We start from the raw sequence: 24,178 nt of genomic DNA, 5'->3' as shown, positions 1-24,178 counted from the left end.
TATTACGGTACTAAAGTACGTGGTATTTTGGCAACGGTATACACCGTGACCATACGTATGCTAGCATACAGCATACTCTTCCAAGCATACTGCAGTTACTGTCCGTTTTCCTATACACAATACACAGTGCTCTTTCCCATTGATGCGTGACCTCTACAAATAGCCCTACGTTAAAAGTATGGGGATATGCCTAGTTAACGTCGCTGTGTGAAAAATAACCGGCCAATATTAAAAGTACTCTTCTAAAGTTCTAGAAAATATAGTTTTGTAACATGTCCTAAATTTTAGCTAATTTAGATGTTTGAAAATATGCGTACTTTGGTGTTTTAGTTAATGTTATAGGTAATAGTACATTGCCTAGTTAACGTCGCTGTGTGAAAAATAACCGGCCAATATTAAAAGTACTCTTCTAAAATTCTAGACAATATAGTTTTGTAACATGTCCTAAATTTTTAGCTAATTTAGGTGTTTGGAGAGGGTCGCACTTTTGTGTTTTAGGAAGGATATGTAAACGACAGATAACACCAAAAATATGAAGAAATTATTTCCAAACCGTGTTAAGTCAACAATCATTATGTTGCTCATTTTCAAGAATGCTGGTTTACAAAAAGCAGGCCATTGTCTCATTTCGTGAACAAAGGTACACATACCATTGTTTCCTTTCGTTTCCTTTATAATCGGTTACCCAACTGAAGCTATAATACCAGCTTTATTGCGATATCGCACATGAAAACAAACACATGTGCACAACCAGAGAAGATCCGATTTAATCAGTTGAGCTGTTTCAATGAGTGTTATCTTGGTTTAATAGCTTTTAATGGGGTTTAAGTCCTGCAAAGGTCGAGATGAATTCTACTGTAGACATGACTGCATCATGGCACGGTCTTCACCGTGACAACACACTACGTATTGTCACAGTGTTTTCCATATACATACGGGAGGACCAGATGTAAAATTATATCCGATGAAGATCTTGAGCCCGCGATTTGACAGTCACCATGGTCACTGTACTTTAAATTTGCAAATAGTGAAATGGTAATAACAACGTTCAACATCTGTATTTAATACGTCATTTACATGACAAGATAACTTTCTATGTATATCAAAAAATATTAACATTATCATCAAATCGGATAGCTGTACTTTAAATTTGCAATGAATAATTATCATTATAATAATAATTATCAAACGGTAATAACAACGAAAGGGAAACGTTAAACATCTGCATTGAAATACTTTATTTATACATAACAAAGTGACTTTCCATGTAAATCGAAAAATTGACATTATCTTCAAATCGGATAGCTGTACTCACATTAGTGGCTATATGCCTAAGAATAAAAATTGTACCGTAATAACTACGAAAGGAGCATGCACTATCTGCATTTAAATATACTGCGCCAAAAAGTATCCTTACGTAAATCCTAAATTAAAACTAAACCATATTTGAGCAAATTCATTTTTTAAATAGATGCGCTTTTTAAATCCGCGGGCACATTATGACACCATTGAATCCAATGTGACCTCAAAAAGTAAAGTTACAAGGTCTAGTTTTAAAAGTGACAAACTGGCCTATACAAGGCGAAAAGATTCAAACAAGCGCAACAAAGAGACTCACAATTTCCTAAGACAATCTTTATTTAAAGCGTTAAGTTTTTGTTTCATTTTTTTTTGCTCTGTACTTTTCACAATTTTTATTTTATTTTTTCAGTTCTTTTGTGTCAGTTTTCTTTTGTTCCTTTTGTTTTAAATTTAAATTAAAAAATCATTTACCCAAATATGGTTTTGTTTTAAAATGAGGATTTTCCCCCAAGTTTAAGGATACTTTTGGCGCAGTATACATCATTTACATGACAAAATGGGTGGATTTCAAAGAGTATATGCAGGAATAATAGACAAAGGGATAGGCATCTGTGATGTGCCCTGAGTAATTTGATTTAATTTAATTATTTAACTTTGTTTACAAGCTGAAAGTATTTCATGAGATGGGAAACCCCTTGTATTTTGGAATTCCCCAAATTATTGTAAACAAAGTCAGATCTATGTTTGGAACTTGGAAAGCCCCAGTTCATTGTTGCACCATCAGGAAAACCCCCCAGGAAGTGATGTAATGTGAATGTGTATAATTAATCTTGGGAAATCCCAAGATTGCAGCAATGTTGTGAAAATGTGATTGAAGTAATGGTTTATTAATAGATGATGGGTTTTTTGCATGAGTACTGCTATAAAAAGCTGAAGGCTTTAGTTGGGACTTTACAGAATGCCATGGGAGATTGAAAACTCCACATGTGTGTGATGGTCTTCGTGCTTCAAAAAAGAAGTACATTTTAACCAGTTTATATAGCCAATAATTGAGCTAATTTTAATACAGCAACGAAGAAGACAGCGAGCACACAAAAGTGCTCTTCCTCATCAAAGGATTAAAAGTTCTTCTGTCAAATTGCTGGAGTTTGCTGGGTTTGTGAAGGCCACGCATCTGTCAAGAAACAGTGGAGCTGTGTTAAAGAAACCGGTTCCCTGGAAAAAGAGTGATTGGTGGAAGAAACACCATTTTTGGAGAAAGCAGCGCAAGGAGATATATTTGAGGAGAAAGCAGCGCAAGGAGATATATTTGTGGAGATAACAGCGCAAAGGAGATTGGAGAAAGCATCATCATTTTCGTATGAGGATTTTATACGCAAGGATTTATAAGCGCAAGTGTACACTGGACTTCGCAGGACAAGCGAATAAGGATATATTACATCAGTCGTCCAGAACATTGCAAGAACTCTAGGATCACCAACAAGAAGACAGCTGGTTAAGTAGTCATAGAGTAAAACTGTCATTGTGTGATTTTATTGTATATGCGATATTGTTATTATATGTACCAATCATACTCTGTTTTCAATTAAAGACTTAGATTTTGTTAGCTTAAATAAACAGTGTATTTGTGTTGTGCATTCGTGTGAGTTCGGGTAAAAGGTGATTTTGGCCTTGAGTCAAGTACGACTCGTAACAAAAATTGGGGGCTCGTCCGGGAGAATACACTGTAAAAAAGTTGACATTATTATACTGAGTCTTGAAAGTGAAAGTACAGTATGGCAGAGTTCAAAGCAGAAGAGTTTCTTGAAACTATAGATTGGGAGAAATTTGATAAGTTGAAGAAGCCTGATTTATTAGCATTTGCCAAACATTATGACTTGAAAGTTAAGCAAGCTACAAGAAAGCAAATAATCAAAAATGCCTTGATTGATGTTTTGGTCGGGAAGATATTTTTGATGAATCCTATTTGGACGAGAAACTTGAAGTAGAAATTGGTGGGGATTCAGCATTTAAGTTGAAAGAGTTGGAAATTCAATTAGAATTGAGGAAAATGGAAATGGACCAAAAGAAAATGGAAATGGACCAAAAGAAAATAGAGATGGACCAAAAAGAAAAACTGGAAATGATCAAGTTAGAGAATGAAAATAAAGAAAAACAAGAACGGCTAGACATTGAAAAACAAAAACTAGCAATGGAAGACAAAGCACGCTAAGAAAAGATGGCGCTTGAGCACCAAAAATTAGAAACAGAAGAAAAGGAAAAGGTAGCAAAATTGGAACTTGAAAAACAAAAATTGGAAATGGAAGAAAAGGAAAAGTTAGCAAAACTAGAAATGGAAGAAAAGGACAGGCAAGCAAAGCTCAATTTGGAAGCACATTTGAAAGAAAGAGAAATTGAGGAAAAGTACAAGTTTGAACAAGAGAAGTTGGCAAAGCTAGGTGACAAATACTCATCAAGTTTCTCCTCAAAGTCAGGGTTTGATGTTACAAAGTATGTAAAGCTTGTGCCTAAATTCAAAGAGAAAGAAGTTGACGAGTACTTTCAACATTTTGAAAAGGTAGCTACAAATTTGAAATGGCCTCCAGAGCATTGGACCCTACTGTTACAAAGTAGTTTTGTGGGGAAGGCCAGGAAACTTACTCAGCTCTACCAATAGAGAAGTGTAATGATTATGAAGAAGTCAAACAGGCAGTCCTTAAGGCCTATGAACTGGTGCCTGAAGCATACAGACAAAAGTTCAGAGATTCAAGAAAGCAAGCAGATCAAACCCATGTAGAATTTGCTAGAGTAAAAGAACAAATGTTTGACAGGTGGCTTGGGTCAAAAGAAGTCAAGGATGATTTCGGCCAACTTAAGCAATTATTTCTTATAGAAGAGTTCAAGAAATGTGTCCACGTTGACATTAAAACCCATTTGGATGAAAGCGCTAGCAAAATTGAGACGCTAAACGAAGCGGCGACAATGGCGGACGACTATGGTTTAACTCACAAATTGAATGCGAGTAGATTTAGTCATAACAGAAGTTATTCAAACAGGTTCAGCCATAATCAACCTAGAGCAAATCAGGGTGGTACACAAGAAGTGAAACCTCAGTCTAATTCACAGCATAGTGCTGGTGGTAGAGGGACCCCAGGAGTTCAGGTCACAGAGCAAAATTTGGGACTGAATTTAAAGCCAAAGTAACTTGTACTCATTGTAAGAGACCAGGGCATACGATGATGACCCAGTGTTATTTCTTAAAAGGCAGACAAGACGCACAAAAACAGCAGCAAACTGCTAGTAATACTGTAGGATGTGCAGTGTCACTTGTGTCAAAGAAACAAGTCAGTCAAATCAAGAAACAAGAATTCCCACAAAAGGGAAGTGAGACAGACAAGGTGTGTGAAGAATTTGAACCATTTGTGTTAGAGGGAGTGGTATCACTTGGTGATAATGGTAGTCCAAAGCCCATTAAGATTGTGCGAGATACGTGTTGTGCACGGTCTATGATTCTGGAAGGAACTTTGCCCTTTAATGAGGATAGTTCAGCAGGTAATGCTTTGATCCAGGGTATTGGGATGGAAATAATTAGTGTACCTCTCCACAAAATTAACTTGAAATCTGACTTAGTTTCTGGTCCTGTAACCATAGGAGTTAGACATGAATTGCCAGTCAAGGGAGTGTCCATGTTGCTAGGAAATGATCTGGCAGGGGGGAAGGTTTTTCCTGACCCAATAGTCACAGATAAGCCCTGTTTACAGGATGATAATAGTGAGGAAGAGGAGATATTTCCTGCATGTGCAGTGACACGGGCAATGAGTAAGAGAGCCTCATTAGAAACAATTGAGGACAACCAAATTGATGACTTAGGCTACAATTTGGAAGACACATTTGTGTCAAAGTTGAATGAGAAAGAAGATAAACTTCCTTCTCCTGGGGATAAAAATACCCCTAAAGAGGACGCAGCCTCTGAGCATGAACAAATTGGGGAAACCATGAAAGACCCATTAAGTCATGACAAGCTGATTCTGGAGCAACAAAATGACCCAGAACTCAAAGAGATCAATCAAAGGGCATTGACCCTAGAAGAAGCAGAACAAAATTCTGTCTGTTTTTACAAACAAGATGGTGTGCTAATGAGAAAATGGCGCCCCCTGATGTACCTGCCGATGAAGAGCGGAAGGTAGTGCACCAAATTGTGGTACCAAAAGTCTACCACACTGAAGTTATTAACATAGCACATGATAGTCCCATGGCAGGGCATTTGGGTGTTAAGAAAACTCATGAAAGAATTCTGAGACATTTCTGGTGGCCCACTCTCAGAAAAGATGTTTCTGAATATTGCAAAACATGTCACATATGCCAAGTAGTAGGGAAGCCAAATCAGAAAATACCTCCTGCTCCATTAAAGCCAATTCCAGCCTTTGATGAACCATTTAGTAGGGTTATTATTGATTGTGTAGGCCCCCTACCAAAGACTAAGTCAGGTAATCAATACCTTCTGACAATTATGTGCGCGTCAACACGCTTTCCTGAAGCCATACCCTTGAGAAATATTAAAGCAGTGACAATAGTGAAAGCTTTAACCAAGTTCTTCACATTTGTGGGGCTCCCCAAGTCCATACAGTCAGACCAAGGATCAAACTTTACTTCTGGAGTATTTCAGCAGGTCATGTATCAATTAGGTATAGAACAGTATACCTCAAGTGCTTACCATCCAGAATCACAAGGTGCACTAGAAAGGTTCCACCAAACATTGAAAAACATGATCAGGACATACTGTTTGGAATTTCAGAGGGACTGGGATGAGGGAGTACACTTGTTGTTGTTTGCTGCTAGGGAAGCTGTTCAGGAAACTTTGGGATTTAGTCCTTTTGAGTTAGTGTTTGGACACACAGTGCGCGGGCCCTTAAAGTTGTTGAAAGAAAAGTGGCTCAATGAGAAATCAGATATCAATTTATTGGATTATGTCTCCAATTTTAAGCATAGGCTTAACAGAGTAACTGATATTGCCAAAGAAAACCTGAAACAGGGTCAGGCCAAAATGAAACAATGGTATGATAAACATGCCAAAGAGAGAGTGTTCAAACCAGGTGACAAAGTTCTAGTATTGTTTCCAATTCCAGGACACCCATTACAAGCCAGATATCATGGCCCATGTGAGGTAGAGTCAAAAGTGGGTGAAGTAGATTATATTATCAAGACTCCTGGTAGACGCAAGAGCAGGCAGTTATGCCACATAAATATGCTCAAAGAGTATGTTGAAAGAAGTGACAGTGGCATTCCAAAACCTGTGTGTACAGTAAAACATGCTGATAATGTAGACAAACATGCCGATGTAGACAAAATCGCCAATGTAGACAAGAGTAAAGATGACAATTCTGATGTCACATTTGACCAGGATAAAGAGCTGGAGCACAAGGAGTATAATGTAAAGTTGAACAATTATGATGTGCTCACTAATTTGGACTCAAAGTTAGGTCATCTTTCTCAAGATCAACAAAGTCAAATTGCAAATTTGATTCACAAATTTGACAATATATTTCCTGATACGCCAAGTAGAACAAATGCTGCATTTCATGATGTAGATGTTGGTGATACAAAACCAATCAAGCAGCATCCTTATAGAGTCAATCCATTGAAAATGGAACATCTCAAAAATGAGATCAATTACATGCTAGACAATGATATCATAGAACCAAGTAGTAGTGAATGGAGTTCACCGTGTATACTTGTTCCCAAGCCTGATGGTTCATACCGATTGGTCGCAGACATGAGAGCTGCAAATGTTCATTCAAAGACAGACTCGTACCCAATTCCAAGAATTGATGATTGCATAGACAAAATTGGGAATGCAAAATGTGTTAGCAAATTTGATCTTTTGAAAGGGTACTGGCAGGTTCCACTCACAGACCGTGCCAAAGAGATTTCTGCTTTTTGTACACCATTTGGTCTTTACCAATACAAAGTTATGCCATTCGGTTTGAAAAACGCCCCAGCAACATTTCAGAGAATGGTGAACCAAATTGTGGCAGACATAGAGGGATGTGAAGCGTATGTAGATGATTTGATTGTTTACAGTCAAACTTGGGAACAACACATGGAACAACTCCATCAATTGTTTGAGAAGCTGTCAGAAGTACAATTGACAGTCAACCTGGTAAAAAGTGAGTTTTGCCATGCCACAGTCACATACTTGGGATATGTTGTAGGTCAAGGTCAGGTAAAACCTATCAAAGCCAAAGTTGAAGCAATTGAGCAATACCCACACCTGTAAACAAGAAGGCACTCATGAGATTTCTAGGAATGGTTGGCTATTATAGAAAGTTCTGTCCAAACTTTTCAGAGATAGCAAGTCCTTTGACTGATTTGTTAAAGAAAGATGCAAAATTCATTTGGTCAGAACAGTGTGAAAATGCTTTTCACAAAGTCAAATCTATACTCATGAGTTCACCAGTGCTTACTGCACCTGATTTTCAGAAGCAGTTCAAGTTGACTGTTGATGCCAGTGACATAGGCTGTGGAGGTGTTGTGATGCAAGAGGGTGAAGATCAAATAGATCACCCCATTTGTTACTTTTCAAGGAAATTCAACAAGCACCAGAGAAATTACTCCACAATTGAGAAGGAGTGTCTAGCATTGCTATTAGCATTGCTACATTTTGATGTGTATTTGGGTACCACAGTATACCCTGTGCTTGTTTTCACAGATCACAATCCCCTCACCTTCATCAACAGGATGAAGAACAAAAACCAAAGACTGGTAAGGTGGAGTTTGACCTTGCAAGAGTACAATCTGGACATCAAACATATTAAGGGAAAAGACAATGTAATGGCTGATGCCCTGTCCAGAATTGCATAAAAAAACTGACAAACAAAGATTTCCTTTAAAAGGGAAGTTGTGTGTGACAAGTAGTCACTGTGTATGATGAGTTAAACACTCAAAGTTGATAATAGGTTAAAGTTGATGTAAAGGAAGAAAATATTTAAGAAAATTTTCATTACATTCGAACTTTCTTCTTTTAAGGGGGAGGGTGTGATGTGCCCTGAGTAATTTGATTTAATTTAATTATTTAACTTTGTTTACAAGCTGAAAGTATTTCATGAGATGGGAAACCCCTTGTATTTTGGAATTCCCCAAATTATTGTAAACAAAGTCAGATCTATGTTTGGAACTTGGAAAGCCCCAGTTCATTGTTGCACCATCAGGAAAACCCCAGGAAGTGATGTAATGTGAATGTGTATAATTAATCTTGGGAAATCCCAAGATTGCAGCAATGTTGTGAAAATGTGATTGAAGTAATGGTTTATTAATAGATGATGGGTTTTTGCATGAGTACTGCTATAAAAAGCTGGAGGCTTTAGTTGGGACTTTACAGAATGCCATGGGAGATTGAAAACTCCACATGTGTGTGATGGTCTTCGTGCTTCAAAAAAGAAGTACATTTTAACCAGTTTATATAGCCAATAATTGAGCTAATTTTAATACAGCAACGAAGAAGACAGCGAGCACACAAAAGTGCTCTTCCTCATCAAAGGATTAAAAGTTCTTCTGTCAAATTGCTGGAGTTTGCTGGGTTTGTGAAGGCCACGCATCTGTCAAGAAACAGTGGAGCTGTGTTAAAGAAACCGGTTCCCTGGAAAAAGAGTGATTGGTGAAAGAAACACCATTTTTGGAGAAAGCAGCGCAAGGAGATATATTTGAGGAGAAAGCAGCGCAAGGAGATATATTTGTGGAGATAACAGCGCAAAGGAGATTGGAGAAAGCATCATCATTTTCGTATGAGGATTTTATACGCAAGGATTTATAAGCGCAAGTGTACACTGGACTTCGCAGGACAAGCGAATAAGGATATATTACATCAGTCGTCCAGAACATTGCAAGAACTCTAGGATCCCCAACAAGAAGACAGCTGGTTAAGTAGTCATAGAGTAAAACTGTCATTGTGTGATTTTATTGTATATGCGATATTGTTATTATATGTACCAATCATACTCTGTTTTCAATTAAAGACTTAGATTTTGTTAGCTTAAATAAACAGTGTATTTGTGTTGTGCATTCGTGTGAGTTCGGGTAAAAGGTGATTTTGGCCTTGAGTCAAGTACGACTCGTAACACATCCTAGACTGCTGCCCTCTTTTGAAATATGTATCCTAGGTCTAGACAATAGGCGGATTAGCGGCCATTTTGTCTTCGACGTGATTTTATTCACGTGTCCTTATACTTTAGTACACAAATATACAAGTTAACAGGTTTACAATATTAAAATTATATTTTGAATATACAATATATTCTGTAGTAAATCGATCAAATGACGGTGATTGTTCAGGTATTATATGCTTGTAAAAATTAAACTGTCTGACCAGCTAGTATTCTCCTCCGCCGTCAGTGTGATTCCAGACATTCCACGTACCATGTTGAGAAGGTGGAGGAGACTAAAAGCTGTATTGACGAACACGCATGCGTTAAAAAATATGTATTCTAAGTCGAACAATAGCGTGACGTAGTTTCCGGCATTATTCCTATGCACTTTCACCCTCCTGGTATATGTTACACAAGTTATTTCTGTATTTGGTGGATTCACACTGCTGCCCTCAGTCGGTCAGCGTTCAGGTTAACTGACAATGTATCATGCGCACTAGGATTTGAAGGATTCAGTTTATGTTGGATTCAATTCGATAGTTGTAGTCCCGCAGCAGAAAACATTGCCTTCCCGGCATGCCTTATTCCAATGTCCACAAACATATAATTATATAAAACTAGAATTCGCGGTCCTCGGGTCGGGCAGTTCTTGTAATAGGCCTATCTCTAATTGCCCAACACCCGTTACCAATATACCTGTCCTGACCTTTTTAACTGCTATGATATAGGCCTAGCGCCTAGGTCTACGTCTTCCAAGGAGGATCCCGAAAATACCCTGAAATTAGTAAACGCAATAACGCCTAATATTACGGGTTATAGGCCCTAATGCCTTACCATAACTGATTATTGTAATATTAACCATTCTGGAAGACCCCGGAAATAGTCATGTTCTACTGAAATAGGCCTATGCACGCGTTCTGTATTGAAATATGTGTTTAAAATAGGCGTATTGGTCCGATGAGATGCACCTGGTAGTCACACTGTTAGGCCTAATGCTTTCAGTTGCACACACTGCGCCCGTTGCTACTCAGCGAAAGCGATACGCGTGCACGCGATAGCGAGCGGACTCAGCGCAAGCGATCCGCGCGACGCAATAGCGCGCGGACTCAGCAAAAGCGCTCGGACGGACGGACGGACACTCTGTAAATAGTATTATGATATAAAGCAAATAAAAAATAAAATAAAAATAAATTATTGCTTCGACTGCCCGGCAGACGTCCTTATTATTGTTTATAACCTAGATGCTAGATGTGCCCATTTAGGACACAGGACCGGAAGTATCTGACCTGGGTACTGTGATCCAGGACTGTTTGGAGAGCTACGTACGTAATTCTGGAAACCCACCAGAAATAAGCAGTTTTAAAGGTAATTGGTCAGTTGTTTTCGTATTGTGTCTTGTACCTGACATTGAAGCCTATATCAAAATAATCTATTTTTTAAGCCAAAATAAATTGCACTAGCCGTTTTGATATTAGAAATAAAAACGTGTTTCACAACGGCCCAGAAAACGATATGTGTGGTATACCACAATTGGGGATAAGCCTTACACCTTTTCGTTCATAACATCTAAACGGAATTTTTTCCTGATGCAAAAATCTCAATTTGAGTAGAAAAAAGTGAACGGGGTAAGGCTGTCGATCAGGTCACCAATATATCTTTAAGCATCATCAACTCTGATGTGATTTAGCACAACCAATGCATCATGGGACGGTATAGTGTTCTCCTGTGGACTACGCCATTGTCACTATGGACTACGATAGCCTCATCCCAATGGCATAGTCCAATAACCTCAATTACATAATCATGGTGCAACATTTGACCCCAAGTTGCAGAGTATGAGTTTATGTACCCACATTTTCAAAGGTCATTCAATGAATGTACAAATGCATTGGCATGATTGGGGTTTAAGAACTGTGTCCCTGATAGATGAGCATGTTGTGGATCCTAGTGTGTGTGCCGGTGATTCAAGTCAACATTATAAAACGTATTATAGCATGTAGGCATATAGGGCCTATATATAGTTGCTTGTTTGTGGCAGACGTATGATCATCTGCACCAGCTTACACTCAGTGTTGTTGCACTGATCTCTCAAGCTACGGTTTATTTTAGGAAAAAAAATCAATTTTTAGATTTTTCAATTGCTTGAAACGGCATAGCAGACTACACTGCAAAGAGTATTCCTGCAGAGTATTTGGAACTTCTTTGAGCAGTAAAACAGCATTATCATGTGTCGTCTTTACATGGTACTTGTTTACGCGACGCTCTTCGCATCGACATTCAGCGCCGTATTTCATTTTAAAGAATTGCAAGAAAGAGGCAAAAGAATTCTGTCGAAATTGCCGGTCGGGGGGCGAAACGTTTTACGCACGGTATGTATGCATAATATGCCTTGCATATTGAATATTTTTAGTAGGCCCATAGCGTTCATCATAGGTGTAACATGTTCGTAGCAAGCTTTCTTGGTCGGGGCAGGGTTTGCACGATTTAAATCAACTGATTTAAATCACGATTTAGGCCTGAATCACGATTTAGATCAAATAATTTTGTTTAAATCACTGATTTAAATCAAGTCTTGTAATGTTTTACCAAGTATCAAGTTTAATCTCTGAATTAAAAATGATAAATATCATATACCGTTACATTTGCTACTATATATAGGTTTTCCCAGAGTATTTCGCACTTGTGTCATTGATTTTCATACAAAAGACATTTCAATTTCGTCCCGAAAAATCTTCGAGCAAGAAACTGCAGTTCAATTTCTCTATTGTGCCATTAGATTTCAAAATTGTAGCATTATATTTCATGTTTGTGTCATTGATTTTCGTCAAATTGCAGGTCAAATTCGTCTGAAAATGCGTAGCGATCCCTTTCACAAAAGCAAATTCGTCATTTGTCATTGAAATTCATTAGCGTTTCATTTAATTTCGTCTCATATAGGCCTATATGCAATGTACATGTTAATTGTGTGTTCATTTTGGGGGTTTCTTTTTGGTCTGTTTTGTTTTAAATATTTTTAAATATATTTTATTTTTTACTTATTCTTATGTGCCATTATAGGCTTTAATTTCTTTTAACCTTTATTATCCAATAAATTGTTACAAAATTAATATAAGCATGTTAAAGATTACTCTTAAATTGATAGTCCAAAATTTTTAAGCAACTTTATTTTTCTTGGAGGATTATTCTGGATTGTTTTTATTGCATGTAATTCTGTTCTGTCGTTCTTTCTTTGGTATATCATGCAAGGCCTAAAAGGCAATTGCATTGTAACTCGGGCTACCCTTTTAGGCATCATTTTACATAATTTATGCTCCAGCTCGAAAAACTTAAAGCATAATCTTTATTTTTTTAAATAAATGTAATACCCAACATTCAAGGCTAGATCCTCATTGCCAAATGAATATATCAACTGAACTTTTGTACGTATGGATGGGACAGGAGAGCTGTGAAAAAAACCCGGTTAACTCCATTTATAAAACACCATTTAATAAAAAATCTAATGAATATGTGCAAAAGAGATCCAAAATATAGGTTTTATTTCACTCAAAAAAGTAACAAATTTAGCCGAAAACAGGCTTTTCTAAGAATGTTTATGGTAAACATGTAAGACGACTCAATTTAAAGGGCATGTTAACCTCTTTCATTCGATACCAAATTTGTAGCAATTGAAGTTTGAAAGTTATGAGCATTTTTGATGTTTTGGGTTATGTTCCTGTTTGCTTGGAAATGCCCACTATATATTCCTTCAGATTTCTTTAACGTTACTCTATTCCTTATATTCTTCTTAAAAGCTCTTTATGCGTTTTCTATCATTTTCTAATATAATTTTATGATTATTTAAGGTTTTTCTTTTCAACTAAGAATAAGAACTTCAACATAAACTAAAACGAACTAACAGTCCTTTTAAATGGGCATATTATACATCCATTTAGCACCTGACGAATATAAATGACATTTGTATTAAAATGAATGACAAAAGACGAAATTGCTTTTACGATTCACAAACCATCGCCACGTGAGACGAAATTGACCACAGATTTGACGAATATCAATGATACAAATGTGAAATATACTGACAAAAATATAAAATTCAATGACCGAATAATGAAATTGCTTTTGAGCTTGTGCTACTACGATTTTTTAGGACGAATTTAAACTGTCCTTTTTATGAATATGAATGATATAAGTGCGAAATACTATGGGTCCTCTCTATCCAGTAATACCAAAATATGTACAACTGAACATTTTCCGCATAATGTCGCTATGACGTCATAATGTGAGGGCGCACATGCACATTTGGGAAATTCTGGGTGTATAGGGAAAATAGATTTTCGGCTAAAAATTCTACAACAATGCGATTTTCACCAAATTTTCTCCTAAATATAAAAAGAAATTACTATTTTCACTTAACAATCAAGTTTAAAGTCAGTAGCTTAAGTTCACAATAGCGAAATGAAGATCATTGGGGCCTCACCAAGCCCCCCCCCCCTCCATGGTAATGTTTGATGGCTGGTCCTACCCCCGGCGCAAAGGCGTGCGTTTTTTTATGACGGATAAAAAAAGCTTAGAGGGGGGTTGCTACAACCCCCCTTACTGAGCCATATTTTGTAACACGTTTGTTACAACCCCACCCCATTTTCAATTATAAACGTCATATACCGTTATATTTGATGCCAATGTATAGCTATGGGTCTCCTCTATCCAGTGATACCAAAATAAGTACACACATGTCCCACATAATGCCGCTAAGACGTCATGGCGCCCATGCAAATTTGGGAAATTTTGGCTATGTACAAAAGTATTGGCAAAATTGATTTTCGGCTAAAAGAAAATGTCTGTTTCAACCTAACTAACTAACAAGTAAAAAGTCAGTAGCTCCTGGAATAATTTTACAAGAGCGAAATGATAATCATTGATTTTACTGTTGAAAACAATGGCTGTCCTTACCACCCCTCCCCTATTGTCATCATAGACGGCCGGTCCTACCCCTGGGTTAGGTGCTGGCATAAAAACTTGTTCGTTTTTTTTATGACGGATAAAAAATATTAGGGGGGCCATTCGCAGTTCTAGGGTTAAAGTTTCTAATCATGACAATTACAATTTAATTTTTTCCAGGCTGAACAGTTTACAGAAGAACAACTTGCTGGTAAGAAGCAGTTAGTTGTATAATTAATATAAGATTTTGCCCCTCCCACATTATAAGGAAAAAAAAAGAAACACTTAAAAATACAATCACGTGTATAACAATTAGATAAGCTCTCTTAAGTCAATAAATTCCGTGGTATTGACATGTGTAAAATTGAATAAAGTCATCTTCAATGGGTAAACATGAAGCTAGTTGTAGGTACAGCTTAAACAAAGATAATATAAAGATTTCTCTTTCCTTTTCTAAAATTCAAAGAGGCGTTTTCCCTCTTTACATCTGAAGAGTTAGGTGCAGTGATGATATCACTAGGTCAAAATTCTACCGAGACAGAACTGCAGGATATGATTAATGAAGTAGATGCTGATGGTAAGGTTTTGTAGTCATTAATTTAAACAGATATTCCATATATAGAAACACACTTGCGACACGATGGGATGTATATAATGAAAGACAAAGATAAAAACAATTTATCGCGTCTGATGTCACTGTCAATTACGATCCTTGATTGGTTAACACAGGTTAATCAGCGAGTAAAAGGAAGCCCGATATATCTGGTGCTGATCGGAAAAAAGGAATAGCAGCAAATGGCGAAAAATTCCGTACTTTTACAAGGCAAAAAGTAGCTTTTCTAGGCGTTGTGGACATGGTGCCTTCGGTTAAGAAAGTTTCCTACTATAAAGACCTAACTTTTGAGATGGTTTGCATGTCGAAAGGTGCAAAATTAACAATAAGGCGACCGGTTATAAATCCGCGTTCAGCAAGTCATCATCGCGACACTTGTAAACAAACCGTGCTCGAATAATTGTATGTTTTTGTATGCTATATAGGGTCAGAAGAGTGAACATAATTGCACAAAGCACGCGTCCAACTATCAGGTTAAGCTGGCATTCAGTACTTTACATAGAAAGGTTGGATGTTGTCGTGAGATCGTATAGCGGTGGGCAAAACTCTTTACTGTCACGTTGATTAATGATCAAGCAGAAGCATGTGTTTTACTTCTTGTCTTTGTTTATTAAAACAACTGTGATATGATTATCTGAAACAATAATATGAAAAAACCTTCACTTAAAATATGCACAAGAGACTGACTTATATTATACAACAATGCTTTCAATTTCTTGCACGAACTGAATGAATAAATAAATTAAATCATCTTAAGATATTCATAAAAACTATTAATTGACCAAAGGTGAAATTGGTATTTGCTACAATGAATTTAAGCGTGCAATGCAAAAACTAATGCTAAACATGCTAAATATAGAATACGAGTCACGTCATTACAATGATTTTATCTATAGTATACAATTAGGAAAAGAATCTACAAAGCCTATATAAATCATACAATTATTAAATATAGGTTTCAACATACCTTATTACTCAGAAGTATATTAAAAAAGGTAATTTTGCTGTCTGAATAGGCCTACCGTGCTCTCACTTGCCGATTCACTTTTACGATCTCCCGTTCCAATAGAAACTAGACTTAGCTGTGGTCTAACCCACAAACACAGCCGTGTTGTGACCCCTAATGACCTTTGACCCCAAAATATATGAAAAAGCCCATAGACATTGGCTAATGTCAATGCATGGGTGCACGTGGCACCACTTTGCTATGTGTGACAGAAGGGGCATTTTGAAGGGTTTTCGTCTCAGACCGGAAGTGACCCCTTAATGACATTTGACCCCAAATAAAAAAATACCACATATGAATTGGGTAACCAAAATTCATGTGTGAACATATCGTTACTGTCCTATGTTTTTCTTATCAAATAAAAATTGTTGAAGGTTTTTCGTTTTATACCGGAAGTGACCCCTTAATGACCTTTGACCTCAAAACAAAACAATACCACATATACATAAGGTAAACATAATTCATGTGTGCACATACCGTCACTCTCCTATGTTTTTCTTAGCTTATAAAATTTTTTGAAGGAATTTGGTTTTATACCGGAAGTGACCCCTTAATGACCTTTGACCTCAAATCTGTGTATGATTCATAGACACTGGGTAATAGCAATGCATGTGTGCAAATTGCATCACCGTCCTATGTAATTTGTGGGAGAAGTAGCATTTTGAAGCTATTTCGTTTTATACCGGAAGTGACCCCTTAATGACCTTTGACCTCAAACAAAAAAATACACAATATACATTGGATAGACAAAATTCATGTGTGAACATACCGTCACTCTCCTATGTTTTTCTTAGCTAAGAAAATTTTTTGAAGGAATTTGGTTTTATACCGGAAGTGACCCCTTAATGACCTTTGACCTCAAATCTGTGTATGATTTATAGATACTCAGATATACACTTTATATTACTCAGATATACCAAATTACATTCTGAATACGAGGAATGGCCTTAACTGATATCAAATAATTTTGAATTTTTGAAATTTGCGATAATACAAATTTTATGACAAATTATTAAAAAATGATATTTTTTTAGACCTGGGATTGACTTATTTTGGTAACTAAACATCATATCATTGTTAGGTTATACATATATGATGACCATATGGAGAAATACATTTGAGCATAGTTTTATGAATATTAATTAGCTAATTTGCATAATTAATTAGCTTGAAAACCGAGAAACGCCAACAAATGTTGAGCAAGAACTAAACATCGTATGAAGCTCATTAAGGTATCAAATTAAAGCTCTCAACGAGATCTGTGCATTGAGCCTATTTGTACAGACTTTGGGGGGTAAGGTTATCAACTGTGTCCAAGAATCATGTCATGTGAAAATTTTCGTCATGGGCAACTTTTGTATGGCAGACATTTCACATTGAAGTATGCAATTAACAATTCACAAGTAGGCTCAATGCACAGATCAGGGATGAAAGCATATTCATTCCAAATTTCAGGCCAGTAGGGGGTGTAGTTTTGCTTCCACATTTTTTTGCAATTCCAACATTGGTGAAAATATGAAACACAAGAAAATTGACTTTAAAGTTTACAAAATCAATAATGAATATTAATTAGCTAATTAACATAATTTTGATAATTAGAATAATTATTTTTACTGTTGTAATTACATTTTGATATTCAATGCAACAATGTTTGGTTAACTGGTGCATTTTGGATCCGTAATTAATTTGTATTCAACGATTTCTACAATTTCACTGCTTGAAAACAATACAATACATAAGAAATAGAATGCATGTAGTAATATGGGATAACGCTCATTATGGATTATTTTCGCACTTTCTGTTGTTATGACACATTTTACACAATTTTAATGCTTGTCCACGAGACATATAAATTATGAATGTCAGCGCACTCTTTGTAATGTAGATTGGAAACAACTGCCATTTTCTTATCCTCATTGGCACTGAAGTAGATTGGAGCACCCAAAGTTTTAATGCCCCTTGTCTTGTATAAGTAGAGGAAACATTACTTTTATTGGTTGTTATTTTCATATTTACCCTTACATTAAAAATGTTCATTCTCTATAAAAGAAACATACAAGTTTATGGGCTGGTGTTTCAAATGTCGAAAGGAATGCGTGCAAATTGAAGTGGTGTGAATTACAAAATATCCAGTATATAAAGTTGGACACATTGCAGGGAATTGAAAAATTGGAGTTGGCGTTGGGTGAAGGACTTAAGTAATATTAGAAAGTTAGTTCGAAGCGAACAAAGGAATTGAAAGAACGCAAAATTAACCTTGATTTAAGTTAAAGCCAGTTTCAGATTTAGTGTCTTTATTTTCGCACTGTGTGCTCTCAATCAAATTACATGGTGCCTCGTGAGTCGTGGACAAAGAGTTAAAATGGGTATCGCCGTAAAATAACTCATAAAAAGGTTCATTTTGGTTCTTATGTGAATATTGATTCGTTGACCTATTGCACTTTTTTTATTCACCCTGTATATACGTTTAATACCATGGAGCTATTAACGATGGAGAAGCAATAGATTACGTAACGCATTGTTCCTTTGTGTCAATTTGATTTTCCGACAAGCTATTCATAGATAGGTACCTTTTGTTCGGGACAAAGGGGTTCCACCATTGAATCGGTCACTGACATGACACGAGCGAAATGTACCCTTTGTTGTCATACAACCCACGGGTGTGATTGAGGAGCCAAAATCACAAAAGGCACACTTAGCCGTCAATGTACAGTTCGTTATCACCCACCGGACTTTAGGCGCTTCATTTAAATATAAAATACGAGTCACGTCAGGAGATGATCTAAAAATACGGATTACAATGATTTTAACTATAGTACACAATTAGGAAAAGAATCTACAAAGTCTATATAACTCATACAACCATTAAATATAGGTTTCAACATACCTTATTACTCAAAAGTATATAAAAAAAGGGTAATTTTGCTGTCTGAATAGGCCTACCGTGCTCTCACTCGCCGATTCACTTTTACGATCTCCCGTTCCAATGGAAAATACGGCGCGAGTATCGGCGCGCGTAAATGACGCAACAAAACGCGACATGACAGATGTTGAAAGAAATCCACCAGGACATACTGCCCGAGAGAGAAATCCGGTTGCTTGCTACAGGACGTGCATATTGTACATCTTATTGTTATGTCGTTAAAATATATACTAGTATGCCATAAGAAAAATTTCCTCAGGAAATTAACCTCACATTGGCATCTTTGATAATAATAACATGTTTATGTAAATGGTAGGCCTAATTGTGCTATATCTAAGACAACCGTACAGTTTTATTAGGTCATACATACACATCAGTACTTCAACTAACCATTTGCAAGTACGATGAATATTACAACACCATTTTAATGCGTGTTTTCTTTACGAGAATGTCAGGGAAAATGTTATGTGGTCGTCAAATTTCACTTTCGTTTGTATACACAGGCAACGGTACCATAGATTTGTCTGAATTTTTAACAATGATGGAAATAATTTCAAATAATATGAAAGAGACAGATTCAGAGGAGGAAATCAAGGAAGCGTTTAGAGTGGTTGACAAAGATGGAAATGACTTGCTTAGGTGAGTATACCATTGTCAACCGAAGACCGAGAGGTCATGGACAACATTTTCACATTTTTATTTTAAATCCTCTGCAAAGAGAAAAATACGATAATGCATCTTTATTTTAATGATCACTTATATTTTAATGTATCGAAAGTGAAGCAATAATTGAATTGACGGTAAAATCAGAGAGTTATCATGACCACCAGCCTCAGAGATTCAGGGGCTGTGCAATATGAATTATGAACCCCCTGGTAAAATTTGCAAACGGCGAGCCAAAATTGATTCCCCATGACCTGCCAAAAATATCTTTCTAGCTCCCTCTCTTTCTTTGCAATTCTACCATGAACATAACCTAATATGGAAACCTTAGATGGTCTAGATATATGCGAGCGCAGCGAACAGGAAAATGTGCATATTTGACCGTTTCCGTACTCCTGTTTGGAGCGTGCCCACAAATGTGTGTGCGTTTGCTTCCTTTTTTGACGTGACAAGATTGGCTTCTTCCCTTCCCCCAGCAGGGTTCATATCCCCAGCAGAGTTCATAATTGCCCGGCCCCTAAGCTTTGGGGTAAATAGCCTAAAGGAAAATGAAGTTTTTTGATTATGAAAAAACATGTGACCTTCTTTTTAACCTTTTTTTATAATCACGTGATTATCGATGTCATAACCCATCTACGGCTGAAGGGTCACAACTATAATTAAAGACAGAGATAAAAACAATTGATCGCATCTGATGTCACTGACAATTACGACCCTTGATTGGTTTACACAGGTTAATCAGCGCGTAAAAGGAAGACCGATCGGTGCTGATCGGAGAAAAGGAATAGCAGCTAATGGCGAAAAATTACGTACTTTTACAAGGCAAAAAGCAGCTTTTCTAGGCATTGTTGACATGATGCCTTCGCCAAAGAAAGTTTTCTACTATAAAGACCTAACTTTTGAGATGGTTTGCATGTGCAAAATTAACAATAAGGCGCCCGGTTATAAATCCGCGTTCAGCAAGTCATCATCGCGACACTTGTAAACAAACCGTGCTCGAATTTGATTGACGTCAGACGCGATAAATTCTCTTTATCCCTGTCTTTAATTATATAATAGTCTATAGTAGACGGCATTGACGATTACTTATCTTCTTTAATGTCATTGAATTACAGTGCTGCAGAAATTCGAGATGTAATGACAAATTTAGCAGGCGAGAAATTGACAGAAGAAGAGGTAGCTGAGATGATTCGCAAAGCCGATAAATACGGCGATGGACAAGTCAACTATGAGGGTAAGTACTGCGAGTACAAATAAGAATGACCTCCCTTAGAACAGAAGCAACCCTTCAAAGAGTCATTCTATGTATTTTGATGTTGATATCATGGTCAACAATATGGATTTTTGAAAATGGTAAATATTTGATTTGTCGAGTGCTCTTTATTTGTGATGTAATTTTGCCATGGTTATAACTATTCCGTACCTAAATTACCACACAAATACGATGGTCAACTATGATGGTAAATATTTCGAGTAAATATAAAAATGACTTCCCTTTGGATATTACTAACACTTTACAGTTTGTTTCATTTTGCATTGTCATGCTGATTCTATAAACTAAGTAAATAGCCATAAGAATATAAGGAATTTCCATATTGTTTCTAAAGACATGACAAAATATCTTTACGAACAACTCCAGCTACTCTTGAAATTAATATTGGCCTCACTGATGCGACAACTACACTGGAGAGGCAATGGCATTAAAGCGCATCAATGTGATAATTCCTTGACTAAGATCAGATAACTGTATCAAGACCGCTCTTATATCTTAACTAAATATAACTATGTATTCATTTTCTTTTGTAGAATTCAAGTCAATGATGACTTCAAAATAAACAGATGATGGTATGGTGTACATAAGATGATCTTCCATATTCCACACAGACCGATATTCCAGTGTCAAATTTGATGTTTCTACCAATACCGTAATCATGTATCAAAAATCATACATTAAAATGTATTGCCCATGAGACAATAGATTTTTTAAAGAGCGAATAATTTTGGCTCAATGACATGGACTTTCAAGTTCTACAGTGTGGGCCAAAAACAACTTTACCCAATTTCAGAGGGTGGTTGCTCGAATTGTAGAAGAGCTATTCATGGTATTGTTACATATTCTAAATGTATATCTTTCTAAAACTATGTGACGAAGAAATGAAAGCAAAAGAAGCTAAATTAACAAAATGGTGCTAGTTTTACGGCCGAGGGTCAAAAATTACTTTGTCCACACGTAATTCAATGGGATGTGTCCGATTGCTGAGAGTAAGGGCCTTAAAGGCATACCTATGCGTTAGGCATACATGTACTTGGTAAACACGTTTAGCTTGTCTTTGAAAAGTGATGATTGTTATAAATGCATGAAAGAAACAAGCTGAAATACAATCGATATTAATCCCCATTTACTTGTCATGTACTCGAACTTCACTCCTGTCATTGACCAATAATTAGCATAAAAATTACAAAATTACAAAGGTTTCATCTGGTGTAATTCTTGAGTTTTAAATTTTTCGTGCATTTCGTGACTGCGTGGCTTATTTCTAAATAGGTTTGCAAGGTGTCAAGATAATTCATAACACAACAGAGGACTTTTATGGCAGAGGTATACTTAAGAACAGAAAGCTTTTTGGAAGTGCAGCGTCAATTTCGGATTCGTTTCCCGAACGTAAGAGTCCCGCCGAAACCTATCACAACTCGGTCTACTACGAACAACTTTCACAACCTCGGAAGTGTGATGAATCGATGCAAAGCACGGAGCGGACGTCCAAGAACTGACCGTTCAGCTGCAAATTCTGCAGCGGTTCAAAGGAAACTTGCAGCTAACCCCAGAGTCAGTTGTCGACGCAACAATTTGTCGAAAATACCACGAACGCAATAAGTGCAATAACTTCTAACTTTCTTGTAGATAACATTTCGTAATGACAAAAAAAAAAAATATTTGAAGCGCATTGTTTTATATCTTTGCAGTATGAAAGCTGCATATCATGACAACATATCGTAGCTTGACATTTAAATTGTTTATGTTTGATTTATTTGATTGTGTTTTATGAACAGATTTTTGCGTATACTGAGTCTTTCTCATTCTCTATCAAACTCGCTATTGCAAGTGATGCGACGCGACATCTAGTAGACCTTCGCGTGGACAAAGTTAATTTTGACCCTTTGATTTAAAACGTCACGTTTTTATTTCAATACATTTTTGAATAGTGTTTTCACCAAATACTCTTTAAGAAGATGTTTTTTACGAATATGTGTAAACAATTTGAAGCAGACTTTTCAATTTTGAGATATGCACCTTTTAAATTGGGTAAAGTTGTTTTTGGCCCATACTGTATACGAAAGAAGTAAAGACCCATTTCGTTGCGCATCATATTATAAAAGCGCTCAAAGCATACAGATCATCAATTTGATTTCATCTTAAAGTCATCAGTTGCGGTACACATAGTCAGTGATAGTAGAGAGGTTAAAATATAATTTCATTTCAGACATCTCAAATATAGAAGCAAAATGTTTATGTTTGTATTGTAACATTATTGTAAATTTTAATCATTCTAAAACCGCGTTCTTCCAAAATATTAACTTATAACACTGTGTACTTTCATTCTGGACAAAATTAAGGCCACTTTTCTTGAATTTTGATCAGAAACCCACATAAAGGCGTCAACATGGGGGGCATCCCCCTGGCAAAATTTCATGATGTACATTTCATGTCTATGATACTAATGAAGTAAGTAATCATGATTGTATGGGGGTGTATACAGGTTCAGTAGTAGCGGGGAGTTTTACATTTGAGAAATTTAGAATTTAGCCTGGCATAAGCCCTGGCATAAGCCCCCTTACCCTGGGGGGGGGGCGGGGCTGGTAAATGAAGCTGAATTTAGCCATATCATTGATAACATGGATAAGATAGCTTACATTATATCTGCATAATGAGTTGATCTTCTAAATAGGCAAAATTTCAAGGCTTTACCTGACACGTCACGGTGCGAGTAAATTAAACGTAGTTAGTTCGCATTTAAAAAACTGCGATAAATTTTAAATGCAATTTTGCAATGAAAAGTCAAAACTACCAAAATTTTTAATAAGGTCAGAACTTTGGTATGCATAAGCCTGGGGCATGAGCTATTTTGCCCTTGTGCTATAGATAAACAACATTCTTCACAGCTTATAACTCCCATAGCCATATTAACATACACACACCCACATGGTAATGACAAAAAATTGTGTTGAAAAAATAACTTTATTTTGGCCGAGGTAATTGCAGACCTCCAGTTCGCCCATACCCTAACCCTAAACCCTACACCTAGGCCATAACACTAACCCTAATCATAACCCTAATCCCAACCCTAACCCTAACATTCCTTTAACATGAAAACCTAATCCTAACTCAATTCCTATCCTATCCCTTAATCCTAACCCTAATCATGTAGCCTAATGTGCTCCTTTTGAACTTGCAACACATTTTGTATTTTCAAACAGTTAATTTTGTCCAGAATGAAAGCATACAGTGTTTTATAGAAACAATCAGCCGGCGCCATCTTATCACCTAATAGACGATCTGAATACCAAAATGACAATATACATACACCTCTATCAGCCATTAAAGATATGCGCGGAAT

The 24,178-nt window shown here is 36.6% G+C and overlaps 1 protein-coding gene across 1 annotated transcript; it reads left to right on the top strand.

Annotated features, from left to right (window-relative positions):
• The first annotated feature begins 11,454 nt into the window (after positions 1-11,454).
• On the top strand, positions 11,455-23,057 carry LOC140163152 (calmodulin-alpha-like). The gene is made up of 6 exons (XM_072186532.1): positions 11,455-11,791; positions 14,538-14,568; positions 14,824-14,934; positions 19,403-19,538; positions 20,678-20,796; positions 21,369-23,057. Exons 1-6 carry the CDS (start codon positions 11,648-11,650, stop codon positions 21,395-21,397), a joined length of 570 nt encoding a protein of 189 aa, XP_072042633.1. The 5' UTR covers positions 11,455-11,647; the 3' UTR covers positions 21,398-23,057.
• The last annotated feature ends 1,121 nt before the right edge of the window (positions 23,058-24,178 follow it).

The sequence above is a fragment of the Amphiura filiformis genome, chromosome 10, assembly GCF_039555335.1.
Source record: "Amphiura filiformis chromosome 10, Afil_fr2py, whole genome shotgun sequence".
Lineage (NCBI taxonomy): Eukaryota > Metazoa > Echinodermata > Ophiuroidea > Amphilepidida > Amphiuridae > Amphiura > Amphiura filiformis.
The sequence above is the reverse complement of the archived record's forward strand: the minus strand, read 5'-3'. Positions and strand labels throughout refer to the sequence as shown.

Excerpts from the sequence above, each read along its gene's own strand:
- LOC140163152 (XM_072186532.1), top strand. The coding sequence starts at position 11,648 with ATGTGTCGTCTTTACATGGTACTTGTTTACGCGACGCTCTTCGCATCG. Across the intron at positions 11,792-14,537 it reads GGCGAAACGTTTTACGCACG|GCTGAACAGTTTACAGAAGA; the intron begins GTATGTATGCAT and ends AATTTTTTCCAG. Across the intron at positions 14,935-19,402 it reads TAATGAAGTAGATGCTGATG|GCAACGGTACCATAGATTTG; the intron begins GTAAGGTTTTGT and ends TTGTATACACAG.